Raw genomic sequence first — 15,810 nt, forward strand, 5'->3', positions numbered from 1 at the left:
CCTGAGAACCAAAAGTGCACATACACACCGGGAGCTATATTGGATTTTTAATTGAACCGATGGTACAATTATTAATTAAGGGATGATTTAACTCACACATCAGATCTTGAAAGAAATATTAAATTATAACATCTTTACTGGCGTATTAATGCTCAGTGGAAACCAAAACCACCCACCCTGTGAGGGCTGGATTCAAAGTCACACCAAAAATCAGTTGAATCTAGAATTTTAAATAAAATGCGTTATAATGTGTTATCACTGCTGTTGCATTTGTTTCATTTTGTTCATGTTTCCATTTGCAAAGATGTCCGTCATTGTTTTCTCACAGGGGAAGCACTGACGGGTGCTGGAAATGTCTCCAGTGATAAATCCAGGAAAACTGCAGTACTTCTCGTCTCCAGAGCTTAAGCGTACTGGCAGTGACATGCACATAAATCCCATCTGCACAGTTTGCTACTCGTTACTTATACGATGTTCAGCCTGTCGCTAAAAGAGATGCACTGCTTTTATTTATTTATTTTTTTAACCAGAAACACTCAATTTTATTTTAGCTCCTTCATCAAAGTATTAAAAGTAACTCGAGGTGCTTCATACAACATGCCAACAGTCTGGTGATTCTTAACTTGGCAATTACTGCACTGCTACAAATTATAGTGAGTCACTAACACAAAATGTACTTTCAAAAATTACTGTACATATGGTACATTGTATGTAAAATATATTGGCTCCTGTGAATTCTTACTGCAAGCAGTGACATTACACAACAGATTCTTTCTAGCATAATATAAACACCACACATTTGTGAGTTTTCTCTGGGGAAAAACTTGCCAACCTGACTGTGTTATTTGCTGTTAAGAAAAAAAACTGGAATAGATATAAAAGGAAAACATAGTTAAACATCTGCTGCATTAGGAAGAGAAGGAGGCTATTGTGTTTGCGGGAACATGGATGCAGTGCTTGGATCATAAAAAAGCTTAAATGCATCTGCCTCTGATGACCTTGCTGGCAAAGACATGCATGTGTGGTGTTTAAACGCTTGTATGAATTTAATACTAATGCTCAGGTTTCCTCCCACATTTGAAAGACTGTAGTCTTATTAGATCATCTTACTCCACTAAAAAAAGCTCACCGTCTGTTAAATCCAATGCATTAATCCACGTTTTTCTTCTCTGTCAAAACCTACATTACCCAAAATTCAACATGCTACAAGTTATTCGTCATGTTAGTCCAATTTAAAAAAGTGGAGATAAACATCTGCTTTCCACACACTGTCCATATAGAAGCTAATTTCTCTGCTCTCCAACTTCTTAAAGAAAAAAGTCAGAAACATAGTTTTTAAAGTACTGATTGTTTCTTTTAAAATCTAATAAACTCAGTGAGTAGCTGTATGGATTTCAACTCAGTAGTGGTGATGCCTTCCAGAAGATAAAAGAAATGCAGTGGGTGGGAACTTTGTCACAATTTGTCACAGTAGATTACTGAAAAAAAATGAGATGAACAGACATTAAATGCACTTGATCAGCAAAGTGTAAAAACACATTAATCTTCAGGGAGCCCACACTATCCAGTGAGGAAGCTTAAACCACTGAGAATCAATTTAACCTGCGTTGGTGTAGATGAACATGACAAATGGAGCACTGGAAGAGAAATCCCCAAACCGGGGGTTTCCACAGACCAACTAAGTTATCCTCTCCAAAACCCTCTGCTAAATGGATTTTTCTTTAGGTTTGGTTTTTGATAACATCCTGTAACTAGTCCAGCTCCTCCAGGATGACAAATAAAGGAGAAAATAGTACCAACCCCAAGCATAACATGAGGTTTGTGTCCCTGTTAGTCGCACAAGAAACCCAAAACTTTCCTTAAGTGATCAAATAAAAACCTTGGTCAGTTAAAACTAGGATCTCTGAAAATGGCCTGTGATGTCATCTACACATGAAAAAAAACCCACGCACAAAGAGTACTTGCTGAGAAACAGCAATTTATATTAGATTAGCGAAGGTGCACACAGTGGGTCATAGAACTGAGCGCTATCCCAGGGGCGTAATGGATAAATCCTAATCAGAGTGATGCTCTTCTTATTGTCTGCATAAAGGACTGCTGACAAAAGCTGGAACTAGCCTAGCAATTCCTCTCAGGTGTGAGTCACCACAGTGCACAGCATAACTCAGTGACTTGAACAGAGGAAGGGAGAGGAGAATTAGGCATCACACTTAGAATAAAAAGGGAATGAGAAATAAAGGCAACTATTTCAGGAAATCTCTCATACTCTGTTGGTTACTGTCTGGCTGAGGATGAAACTCTACCCCTGACACACACACACACACACACACACACACACACACACACACACACACACACACACACACACACACACACACACACACCAGAACAGAGGCCACTGTGGAGAAAATATAACAGACTTCAGATTGTGTTTTTCTCAAGTAAGTGACTCCAGTTCTTGTAATCATAGGTGCAACATGATCCAACAGTAAGGGAGACAATACAAGCAATTTATCAAACACCTGTTGAACAACCAGAACACACGTTTGCAGAACCTGTGATGTGTGTTTGATTGCTCCCCCGACCCTCAATTCCCTGCACGGCTAAGAACATCCTGGTATATTTTGCTCAAATGTTGTAATAGACAGTGATGTTTGGGACAAGGTTTTGCAATTGCCATCCAGAATTACAATTTGGGACCTCAGCTGTCCCAAATGTAAATGTTATGTAGGCAATGTTATGTTTGAGAATTCAAATGTCGGCAGTATGTAAGTAAGAACGTCTTAGTACAGAAAAAGGTAATACTCCTATGTCTGCTTGGGAACGTTTCAGTGTCTTTTAAAGAAAATGAGGATGTGATCCAGTCTCTGGAAGGGAAAACCATAAAGGTCATGTTTTTCCCGTCCAGGTGGAAAAACCTGGAAATTACATTAATGGAAGCACACATCCTTTTCAGCAGAAATGGTGGAGGCCCTGGAACGTTTGGGGGGTTACTTATAAACTGGATTAAAATGGATATATTCATAATTGTATTTCACCAACAAAATGAACTACTGTGCAAGTGCAGTCTATTTTCTAATTACATTACTGATGTCACAACCCCTCAAACCAAATAAATCAGTCTAGCAGCACGTCTGTAGCACTTTTTGTTCATCTATCTTTCACCCTCTCAGGCTCAAATGAAACTTTTTGTTGCTAATGCACAACCAAGTCCTGCAGTGGTACTTCTGAGTAAAAAAAACCTCATAGAATATGTATGTGGGGTAATCAGGTTGTTAGTTTTTAACTGTTGCAAATTGGCAACGCCTGCCTCGAGAGGGTTAAAATGTGAACAAACAGAAAAAAATACCACTGGTTTAAAATTTCACACCGTAATCTGCAATGTAAACTTTTTTTATAACTGCATTAATTCTCCTAAGTGTGGCTGACAAAAAGCAACATGACAGTGCACTTGGCTCATTAGGCAAGCTAAAGTCTGACAGGAACTGCAGCTCAGGCCAACTACAATTAACTCTTTTTGCCTCCCTCTTCTCATCCAAGGAGCTTACCAGCTTCAGCAGTTGCTACTGCAGCCAAACTGACACTGAAAAGATTTGAGAGCCAGTAACAACAGGTTTAAAGATTTCATTTATGAACTTTAACCCACATATTACATTTGTAGCCACACACAGAGTTATTTAATATACCACTACAGACAAAATTAGAAAAAATATTTGTAGGGAAAGATCATCCCGATCACAGATGGCTGGACATCACTTACAGTGAAAGTACATATTAGCTCGCAGTATCACTGGAATACATAAACCAATCCTTATAGTGATGGCAGTACATATTATAGCTAACGTTGACAGCCCCACATCACACCCCCTCCACTGGACTCCTGGGCTGCGATTGTACTGATGAGAAAATCTCTATGCAGGATGAATGTGATTACCAGGAAAACTGCATAAAACTGGGAATTTGATGAACAGCCAGAAATACAATAAACACGAAATGACCACATCAGTGGACTTTATAATAGCCCATAATATGCTTGGGTGTCACTTTGACTAAATGAATGAAGTTAGAAAGAATACAATTCAAATTCAGTGCAGTCACAATGATAAGTTTTTCCAGATTATTTATCTCCTTGAAAATTGTCTGGTTAGGAAAAACATTAGAAATGGCACAGCCATCAACTTAAGTGCAATCAGACATACAGCAGACTGCCCTGTACTGCTATGCTCCTCTGTTGTATCTGCTATGTCATGTATAAGTCGGGTAAGAGTTCATATTGGCAATAATAAGCTTTTAATACAAAAAAATGCTACAAATTATACTTGTTGAATATATAATAGTCTTCACACGGTATAATTTTCTGTCCAGTGGAAACCTTTTTTTCCCCACAGGCATAAAGTGTGCAGAGATTAGTTTTGTACACTATGTACATGAAACATTTATTATAAAAGCTCATTAAATCCAACTCAGCATGAACCAGGTGTTTCAGATTAAAGTTACCCATAACATGACATTATATTATTCTAGTACATCACCACTTCAGCTTTATACTTTACAAGTGATCTGTGGCTTGTAATCCTCTTAGGAAAAATGTTTAGGCGACTTTCTTCTTGGTGGGAACATTACTACAAACAGCTTTGCGTTAGTTACAAGGTGTGACCAGATGGCTTCTTACACATAACGCTGCATCTTTAATTACCTCCTAAATGTAACAGTTTGGCCAGTGTGGGTTTTTGTGTCTGAGAGCAGACATTCATCAATCTCACTCCATAAATGTCTTTTTTTCCCAATCCACGAGCCAATGAAAGCACATGCTTATACAACTATGTGCTTTGTGTAACTTGTGAAGCAAATGTCAGAGTAATAACAACAACAGGTCTTTTTATTGCTTTTATCCAGCAAAGCAGAAATCAATGTCAGAACCATGACTGGGAAAGCTTTAAAAAGAGGAGGAAACCCAGGCTGCACATGACTGACCCTCAGTGTTGGAACCTGGTTGAAACAAATGTTGGCTTTTCAATGTTGTACAAGGAATAAGACATTTCATGCTAGATTCATGTATGAATATTAGCCAGAATTAATGTTTCGATATTAAGGCCGATCAAAAAGCCCATGTTTGTCTACATACAAGATACAAGATGTTCCACCTTTTAAAGCTGAAAGGCATCACTCAGCCTCCTCCATATAATGTAAAATAGCTCATGACTGATCTCATAAAATAACATTTGACTTGTGCATGCAAGTAATTTAAAACTTGGATTCAACTGTATTTAGGTCTGAAATGCATGCCTAAATAAAGCAGCTGACCAACAGCACGTCAGCCTGACACTGGTAACCTTCAAGAGAGCGGAGAATCCAAAGCAGACATTGACACTGCAGTGTTTTGCTTGTTTAAAAAAATAAAACTTTTAACAAACTGATAAACAGAAAAGTCAAGATCTGAGTGTCTGTGATGAACTCTATTAACTTATTGTCTAGTTAGCAATTTAGCTAGCTAGCACGTAATGAAATTTAGGTTGTATCAATGTTAACTAGCTTGGGAAGTTACTACACTACAACCCACAAGGTGAGGGTCACATGACCTAGCTGTTTTTTTCTGGGTTTGTGGGTAGGTTGATGCTTTTAAAAAAACGTGCCTTTCACTCATTGTCATCATGTCATCATTATTATTATTGTTATTATTGTTATTATCAGTAGTAGTAGCAAACTCCATTCATTGTCCTGTGTCTTCTGGATAACTTTAATAGTGCATGTCAGCTTTTTTGATCTAAAGAAATTGTCCTGCTGAACTGTATATACACATCTTGATGCATTCTCAATCATCCAGGAAAGTAAATCTCCAAAAGTTGATTCTGTTCATCTGGACGTAGCGTTTTGTGGGAGAAACGTTTCGTCACTCATCCAAGTGACTTCTTCAGTCTCAGCTGACTGCAGGTTTCCCCAACCTTATAAACAGTACATTTACATTATGACTGAAACCAGCCCACTGAGGGAACAATGGGCTGGGAGGTCAGTTCCTTAATCTTAATTATACAAATTCTCATAACCATTGATCAACAACCACTGATCAAAACCCACTGATCAAAGACCATGAGTACCATTCACAGAGAGTTCGGGAATGGCTGCAATCACAGCATTGTAAGATGGCGAAAGATGTACCCTTAGGCCCCCTCCTCGATTCAGAGATGGTCTTTCCCTTTTCACGTAAATGGCCTCCTATACTCCGCGCTCAAACCAGCGTTCCTCCCTGCAGTCAGCTGAGACTGAAGAAGTCACTTGGATGAGTGACGAAACGTTTCTCCCACAAAACGCTACATCCAGATGAGCAGAACCAATTTTTGGAGATGTATATAGACAGTTTAATATTACTACAGTAGGAAGCCACAGGAAAATGGACAAAATCACTTCTCTTACCTGCAGCAGGAAGTCAAAAAGAGCTAGGCTTCCCCACTCTGAGTGCTGCACTCCCACGCAGGGGGCTGACCTCAGGTCTGTTTCACTCCCACAGCGAGCTTTTAGCAGTTTCTGGTAGTGAACCCAGCTGAGCTGTATTGAGTTCTGGTCATTGTCTTCATCAGAAAGGTGGTGAATATCTGGGTCCCACCACACTGCAGGTCTGGGGGTGCCATTAATGTACCTGTTGGGCAGCACGTGGCTATGAAAGGTCCTCAGAACTGCGGGGAGACTTCTGTTGAGTCCCAGCACTCTGTCCAGGTGGAAGGCGAACACTTCAATCCAGTCATCAGTGCGCTTGACCAGGGCGCAGCAGCCCTGCTGACAGCGCTCACTGTGGGTAGTTGAACGTCCACGTCCTTCTCCGTGCTGATGTGAGTTTTTCATCACGGATGGCTTCTGTGATGGATGAATACAGTTAGATAATGCTGTTCACTTTACTCTAAGACCATGCACCCATTATGATCCTATAGCCATGTATATTTAATTGTAAGGACTTCATTTACGACAAACTGAATATTTATTCAACTAGCAGATTATGACTTTTTATCCAGTAATTAAAGGATGGGACCTTTTAACATCTTTCATATATAAATGTGCCAAAGGTGGAGCTAGAGTATACATAATAATATTGTTGAATTCTTTCAAATGTAATATATTTTTCTCTCCTTTTCCATAAACAGCAGGAATCCATTATCAGACTCAAAAACCTGCTTGACTTGTGAGCACAACCATCAGCTCTTAGTTGTGTCACACTGTCACTGCATGACAATCCAGATTAATCGATGAAACTGCTGTTACTCTAGATTTTTGGTTTTGGCCACAAATCCCATGAAAAGACTGAAACAACAATATGTTATTCCAACACCTTCATTCTGGAATTAAACTGACAAAACTGACAAGTCAATAACACGACTGGGTATAAAACAAGCAACCCTGAGACAGGTAGTTTCCCCCGAGTGAAGATGGGCAGCTTTGAGTAATACTCAACATATTTGTGAAGGTTTTATTAACACGCTAGACTTGAATATAACTGTTTAATATGGTGGACAATTTATGGTATCTACACTTGTTTGTGAAGCTTTGTGAAATATTCTCTATTGTTTTGTGATAATGTTATTATGTTTGATTGCTCAGCATGTCTTAAATCCTCTACAAACTCAGACTGTGGTCTGGCACATATTTCAGTATTCTGTTTGCATGTGTTCTCTGTCACGTTATGCTTCTGTTTCTTTTCTGTTGTGAAGGCAGCGTCCTGCTGACCTTTCAGTTTTATTTATACTTTCTGCTTTGTAAGGCTGAGGCAGTCACACAAAATACTAAACTAACAACTAGTAATCAACTGAATTAAAATATGAAATAAGTATTTATAAAACCGCTTTCACCACACAAACAATGAATTCATGTCTTTATCATATTTTTTTGCATGAATGAGCAAAATACTTTTTGTATCACTTACATGGACTTTCTAAATGACAGCACAAACCATTAAATAAATAAATAAATAACTTGTAGTACTTACTGTAATATTTTACAGTTAATCCATCATTTATAAGTATAACAGTGCTGGCATTATTTCCATTATATATGAGCTTATTAATTCAAAATAAACCATGTTTAGAAAGTAGAAAGGTCTTCAAATAAGTATTTACTGATTACTAATGCTTCATAGTGCGTAACTATATTACAAACATTTTATGCAGTAATAGGATTATAAAGTCTAACCAATTCATCCACATTTGGTGCAATAATGAGTTTTTCCAGTGAGATGACTGCGACTGTGAGACTGAGTCAAAATATACCACAGTGTGTGTGTTCAGAGAATGAAGTGCAGCAGCAGGAGTGCTGTTTTAAATAGTTCTAGAGAAGAATAGCTGCTCTTTGGTGCAGAATAACATGCCTCACACAGTATCCGGCTTCGATTACACATGCACAGCGCTAAGATGCATTCACTGTTGGTTTTTGCAGAATTCAGCATCTCATCCTGTCACCCAGGCATGTCGTCACCACTGACCCTGTGTGTCTCAGGAAGTGTGACAAGGATGGCACAATATTCAAGGCCAACACAATACAGGCTGACAATCTCAAGCAGTATTCAGCTTACATTGCCAAATTACACCTTTGGCTTGTTATGGTCATATCAGAGCAGCGCTCTTTCACCTGCTTTCACCTCATCTGTGTCAGTCTGTGAGGCGTCTGCATTATGTGATTGAAAAAGTAGGAAACAGCTTTTTAACATTGAGAAGTGTTTTCAACTTAAAATTACAGTCAGCAATACAACACACCTGCTGGTCTGCTGGAGCATCCAGTGCCACTTGGAGCACCTGTCCGTGTCCCGGCATCCTGGTCTTGCTAACCACCTCGCCCTTAGCGAGGAACTCCATCTTCTGGATGTCTTCCCTGCTGAACCAGGGAAGGCGGTGCAAGTCGGCCCTGATCCTTCTGCGGTCGCTGTCTGGGAAGTCCTGCTCTGTAAAGCTTTGACACCAGTCGATGTCATCTTCCATCACAGCGACCTCTGGTTTGGACAAAGCCTTTCTGTTGGCCAGTGATCCCGGGATCTTTTTCGCATCTGAGGGATCCTCAGAGAGATTACGGTGTTTTATGAAATATCCAGCGGGCTTTTTAACAGCCTGCACATTGTCTGATTTCAGATTGCGTTTTGTTGGTTGTTTGTGTTTTTTTAAACCCAGGTGTTGTTGTGCTATCTTTGCACTTGTATGGCTGCCATGTATCTGTTTGTCTGCATTCCTGTTTGTGTGTCTAAACCAAAATTTGGCTGCCTGTCTATCTGCAGCTCCTGTCTCACTTTCTATGGGATCTGCTGAAGCATTCTTTTCAAGATAAATATATGTTTGTGTAGCTTGCGTTGCCACAGCACTGTGGTTGCTTGGTTTAATTCTGTGCTTTGGCAGCATGTTGTTGTCCTTAAACTCTGGATGGGGACGGTGATGACTGGCTGGCTGGCTGACGCCTGCCAGCTCTTTTCTCTTGGAGGCAATGCCTTTGCTTTTGTGTTTATTTCTTTGTATGTCAGCGCGACGTCTCTCTTTGATGCTGTTTTTGTCATTGCCAGCAGCGTCCCCGAAAGGTTTAAGTGGCACAGAATGTTTAGATGTCTCTCTTCTACTGCTGCTTCTCAAGCTCCTGCTGTACATGTGAGTGAGTGGCTGCTGGAAGCCAGCAGCTGGAAGGGTCTCCACAATCCTGTTCCTGGACCTGAACTCCCCCGTAGAACTCAGGGCCCGGGACGACCTCCAGGCGATGTGAGCGGGTGGTGAAGGGAGTGGCAGGGTGACTGTCATCACAAAGATCATGAGGAAGAGAAGGAAAAGAGGGGTAAGAAGTAGGATCCATTTGTGACCACACCAGAGTTTGGACCACACTCGCCAGGCCTGTGGTTAAAAAACAAAACCAAACACAAAAACAGATAAAAAGAAACAGAAGTTAGAGGGAGAGTGAGAGACCAATGATTATAATGGAGAGGGAACATAAAAATCAAAGATAGCATCTGCAATAAACAGACTGGAGTGCTCAGTGCTCCTGCGGGGTCTTTCTCCTGGCATGTAGAAAACAAACTCTACAAGGGAAAGCTGAAAAACAATCTGATGTGGGCACACAGCTCGGGTCGGTTGCATGAGATCAGAATAGTGACCTCTGAGTCATCAGTTTACGTGAGAGGAATAATCTGGAATTTTGTAGCACAGAGCCATCAGCACTGAAACGTCCTGTGCATGCTGCACAAACATGAATGTGTGAGGAGCAGAATATAAAGAATATAAAGCTCGTGTCAGGCGGCTGCATTTTTCCAGTAGCTTACAATTGCATTGGACCTATCCAGCTGAGACCAATACAGCTGTGGCATGCCCATTGCCTGTGCCCAGCAAGGATGGAAAAGCCGTATTCCTCACAATGTGCTCTCACTGCCCCAGTACGACTTGTGGTGTTCTTGCTGAAGGCTCTGTCAAAGTGATTTTGTCGCAGAGGTGCTAGCCCTTTATTTACTGTAGACTGCACTCCTTCTATTTGCTTTTAAACAGCAAAACTATAACTCCATGACGCTGACATTCAAATAATAGAGCTGGAATTGGCCCTTCCAATGATTTATCGTCCAATTTTTCAAGGGGTTGTGTTGCAAGAAGTCTCTGTAGCAGCATTTGTTTTATTTGACAGATCTGAGCTGAAACTCGAAATAAAATTGTTTGAGAACAGGATGGTAGCTCCTCTGCAGACAGGATGGCCTACCAGTGGAAATATTAAGAAGCTAAGTGGCAGAGGATGCATACAGCACTTTTCCCATCAGCAAAACTTCCTGCAACTGTTGGATTAACCACACAGCTCCATCTGAATACCACACTTTCCCCCCACCTGTAAGTAAAGCCATATGTGAATGCTGCCAGGTTGACCCAGATAACTGCTCTGTCCCTGCCTGCTCTCTCGCTCGCTCCCTCCCTTTGCATCACCTTCATTTTTTTCTGCATTCAGGTGAAGGAATGTTTCAGACCCTTGAGATCTCTTCCTCATCTCAAAGCCTCTTAACAACATGCCCAGATTCCTCCACCTGTGAAAGGGTTCCATTATTCTTCTCCTGGACTGGACGGCCTGAATCAGGCTGCCTGTGCTGACAGAGCCTGTACAAACTACCCAACAGTACCAGTGTGAGACTTGGAGCGTCAGACTTATATAGATATATTCATCTACCGCTCAAAGACAATTTTTAATGCTGTAGTTAACAGTGTTAAAGAGACTACAGTATATTATAGTAGCCACACATTCAGTCCAGAATTGATCAAATGTGCTACATGGAGAAATTGAATGTCACTGAATCATTAGTGTGAGACTCTGCTGAATTACTTTAAATAAATGAGATCATTACTGAGCAGACTGGCAGCGTTTACTGACCTCTTAATGCCTTTTTATATTTCACGCTAATGGATTGGATTTCACAGCAAATCTGCAGCTCGCCTGCCTCAGACACTTTCGAGCAGGACTGCTCTGACTGAAAACTCACCTTAACCTTCGTTGTAAAGAGGTTTAAATAGTTACTCCAAGTCAATAATACAGATCCTTTATCCATCCATTTATTATCTGAAATGTTTATTTAACCAATCAGATGCTACTGCTATTTGCAGTCCCACTAACACTTTAATCTTTAACTGGTTGGTCAATTGTTAGATAGCTTAAAAATATCAAAAAATATTAAGAAATTCACAATCATAATATTTTAACTATTAATACAAATCCTCAAGTAATACAGAAATAGCTTATCTGAAATGTTCAAATTCATTCAACTCCAATGTTCTATGATGTTTTTAAATACACAATACAGATGTATGACATACCAAGATGGTGCATTATATTATTTTTAACTTACACAGAACTGGTTGAAATCTTTGGCGTCTATAAGCTGTAAAAACTTGAGATTTTAAGATATATTCATGTAGTCTGTGATTTTGCGAATCTTTATGGCATCATTGTGATGTTGTCGGGTGACAGATTGCACAGCACTTTAATACGTTACTCAATATGGTTTCTTGAAATTCTTTTCAAGGTCAACTTTGACCTTAGGGCAGTACCAATGAAGGTCAAGGTCAAATGTTTAGCCAACCTAGGTACCTAGGTATGTCCCTCGCGGCCTAGTCTATTTTTAAGTTTGAAGATGATCAATAAAATATTATGGGTAATATATAGTTTTTAACCTATCCCCACTGTCCAAAGACATGCAGTTGGTGGGGATTTGTTAATTGGAAACTCTAAATGGTTGTGAGTGCAAAGGGTTGTCTGTGTCTATATGTTTGCCCTGCGACAGACTGGCGGCCTGTTCAGGGTGTACCTGGCCACTCGCTCTAAGACAGCTGGGAGGACTCCAACCCCGCGCGACCGTGAAAAAGGATAAGCAGAAGCAAATGAATGGATGGATAAAGTTTTTATTGATTTTCAAATTTGGTGGGACCTTGGCCGGATTTTCATCTTAGTTCAACCTATCACTGGTATCTACATCACATAAAATGTGAACATACCTTCACAACTGTGGCCGTTAACCTGCTAACAAACAAAACTTTTTTTTGGTCAAAAGACGAGAGCGCATCCAGAAGACAACTGCATTCTGCTGCTACAACAACTCTTTGCAAGCACCTACACAGAGTGATGATAAAACTGAGTGTCTGCTGACCCCAGCAGCAACCAGACCCTGAACTTAAACAGGTAACCAAAGCAACGACTGTTTCTAACTGTACATTTTTCTCAAGTAAAATCACTTTACTTTAAAGTCTCTTTGTGCTCGTTTTCATCTTTGATTTGTGCTGTCGGCTTTGTGTTCTTACCCTAAATACTAAAGAGAAAGATCACACGTGACCTCATTAGGATAAGGATTTGTAATGGTGTGTGTAACTGTAGCCTATCGGTTTATATTGTCAAATGGTAATTATGAGACAGTGTGTTTCAGGTTTCAGTAAAGTACGACATAATTTTTTAGGAAAGTGTTCTGTGTAATACATTCGTTTTTTTGAGTAACAACCCCAACACTGACCACAACAAATAGGTGAAATACTCCCAACATTAGACATTACATTCATGCAGATTTATTACATGCCGTGTTGTCATTGATGTGCTGCTTAGTGATGGTGGTGACTCTCAAGTGGAGCCAGTGACAATCCATTGAGAATCAAATTAATAAGTGACGTTCCCAGTTCCCATCCCCACTCCTGTATACAATTTATGAAGCTAAACTGCACAAAGTCAGTTTTTCAGCTAATGACTGAATTTGATTATAATACTGAACTATTAAATCTAACATGATACCTTCATAGTACCATATAAATGAACTTTATTCAAGTTCAACATTGATTTTTAATTTAGTTCCACCTTGGTCTTCTTCCGCTACTGAAGAAAGTATGTGGCTCTTTTTCCTTCCTAATTCTTCAGCCTGTCTGCTGTGCTGAGCAGGTAGTGTACTGTACCGTGGCCGTTTGAAGCTTTTTCACAGAAAAAAGTTGCCTGCTGCTTTGAAGAAATTAAGTCTGTGAAAAAGTGCTCAGTGTGATACCGACAGTAGACTTCAGACTATAAAAAACCAAACCGGGAACTGAGAGAGATAATCATTTGCAGTGAGTGTGCCACTAAGTGAAAATACTCTTACTGTTTCTAGTCATGTAAGCCATTACTAATCTTTTAATGCACTTCACACATAATACAAACACAATACATTTTGGTCAGTTTAAAATTGTACTTTCTTCTTATGCACATAGTGTTTCCTAATAATAATAATTTCTAATGTGTTTTCATTGTAGTCCAATGAAATATCCCACCAACAGCCTGCATTAACTCATCAGTGACAACTCCCCCACCAAGGAAAAGCAGTATAGTAGTCACAAGTGCCATCCTGTTATTGTGGCAGGTCAAGCTGAAAAATGTCTTTATCATTGAATTTCATTTTAGCCACTGTAAGACTCACACGACACTGCCACCATCAAGACAAATTTTTAACTGCTAACAGTTTACAGGATTCTTATTTAATACAATCAACCTGGCTCTGCAGTGACTTTAAACTTTGTGTTTCAAATTATAGCTCAAATTATGACCTTGCATTGAAGACACAAGGTGATAGCATTCCATATGCAATACTACAGCCCCACACAACACACACACACACACACTCCTCTGCGTTAGCAGTTACTTTGGCTGAGATTTGCTAATTAGTGTCCATTCGTGTGCAGCCTAGCATAGCTTGATGTGAATATGCCAACAGTGGAGTGTGCTGTTGCCTTCAGCACCTCTCTATAGCATCCAAAGATGCCAGGCTTTTTAAATGTTTAGAATGAGAGGGGAGGGAAAACTCACTGCATGAGTCACGTGATGTGGTTGGCTGTACTTTTGACTGTGCTGTCATGCACTTTGACCCACAGAATAAATACTTTGAAAGAAAGAACTGGAAAAACACAATGAATAAATATACAGAGTGGTGAGAAGCCACGCACACACACACACACTCACATGCGTATGTAAGCCTTTTCTGCCGCGATAAGAATCACAAACCCCTAAAGACCTGAGGTTATAGAGTCTAACTCAATGTAGCGTTTTGTTTGTGCTTTCAAAGAGAAAAATGACACTATTACTGCCAAGCTAAAGATATTTTACACTTGTTATCTTCCCAGTTTTCTTTTTTCTCTGACAGGTTATTTGTGTCTGCAGTCCTGCCTCTTTGTCTGGCTCCACTCTTCTTCCTCCGCTGCTTTGACAGCAGCCCTAGGGCCAGCAGTTTCTCTCTCCACTACAAATGAAATGAAACCGGTGTCCACGGTTACCAGAGTTCAGGTACGCATAGCTCCCGTAGATTCAAAACAGGTCACCAGGTGCAGGCACAAAGCAGCATGCAACGTGGATTTAATGCATTAAAGCATGGTGGGAAGCAGTGAAAGCAGTTTAGAGATATTTCAGTCTAATGAGGAAACTTCAAATTTTCCTTTGTGATGACGTTTTAAATTACCCTGAACCATTCCTTAGGTATGCTGCTATCGGCTCAGGCTTTTGTTTTTCAAAACTTCAACATCATCTGATAAAGAATAGACCCTTTCAAAATATGGAAACAACAAACATGTTCGACACCCTGTCAAGTCAAACCAGGCTATGAAGGAGGAGATGCTAGCCTCTGGTGATGTGCGGCACAGATGTAAAGAAATGACTCTAACAAGCATTGCTAGCTATTCTCGTAAATGCACTTCTTAGAACAGGAAAAGTAAACAGTGGATGAAAATGACTGATTTCCATCCAATTAAAATATTTTTGAGTGACGATATTTGTGAAGCTCCTGAAATGAGATACAAGTTTAGTTTACTTCACTTCAAATTAAGTGTTAAGCAGATATTTTATACTTGTATGCAAAAAACTGCCTGCACGGCTTTTGTCCATATAGTTGACTTATGCTGTGTCATTACTATTGCACTGCAATACTGCTGTGGCACCTTGTGTCAATAGATTATCATTTCATATCATTGTGTCATCACTGAAAGTCGGTCATTGGAAAAGACTGGCCCTTTATTTATTTACACTTATAAATGCAGTTGCCTGCAAGCATCAATAAAACGTTCAGATGATATAATGAAGATATGCTGCCCAATAGGGCAGGGCAATATGGCCAAAAATATTTATCACGATATATATTTGAAGATTTGCGAAACGATATGACTGACACTATAATTGACGCAAGACAAAATGCTTTACAACTCCACAACTTTGTTAGTGCAAAAAAAACCAAGCAGCTATTTATATTAGTTTAGTTCATTAGTTAGTTCCCCCCAGCATTTGCTGCTTTTGTCATAAGGCGTGCAGCTATTTAAAGTACGCCGATTGTTTGTTGAGTCC

The 15,810-nt window shown here is 39.8% G+C and overlaps 1 protein-coding gene across 4 annotated transcripts in view; it reads right to left on the minus strand.

Annotated features, from left to right (window-relative positions):
• gask1a (golgi associated kinase 1A) overlaps positions 1–15,810 on the minus strand; it is a 74,813-nt gene that overhangs the window by 31,802 nt on the left and 27,201 nt on the right. For 3 of the 4 annotated variants that reach the window (XM_085422076.1, XM_085422078.1, XM_085422079.1), the window contains 2 exons: positions 8,736–9,845; positions 6,412–6,849 (listed from right to left, as the gene is read on the minus strand). In XM_085422076.1, coding sequence (XP_085278202.1) covers positions 6,412–6,849; positions 8,736–9,845 — 1,548 coding nt within the window. The remainder of the gene's footprint in view (positions 1–6,411; positions 6,850–8,735; positions 9,846–15,810) is intronic. The other variant, XM_085422077.1, reaches the window with a different exon arrangement.

The sequence above is a fragment of the Rhamphochromis longiceps genome, linkage group LG11 (genome assembly GCF_057381845.1).
Source record: "Rhamphochromis longiceps isolate RC_006_pf linkage group LG11, R_longiceps_female_GT1.1, whole genome shotgun sequence".
In the NCBI taxonomy this organism is placed as follows: Eukaryota; Metazoa; Chordata; class Actinopteri; order Cichliformes; family Cichlidae; genus Rhamphochromis; species Rhamphochromis longiceps.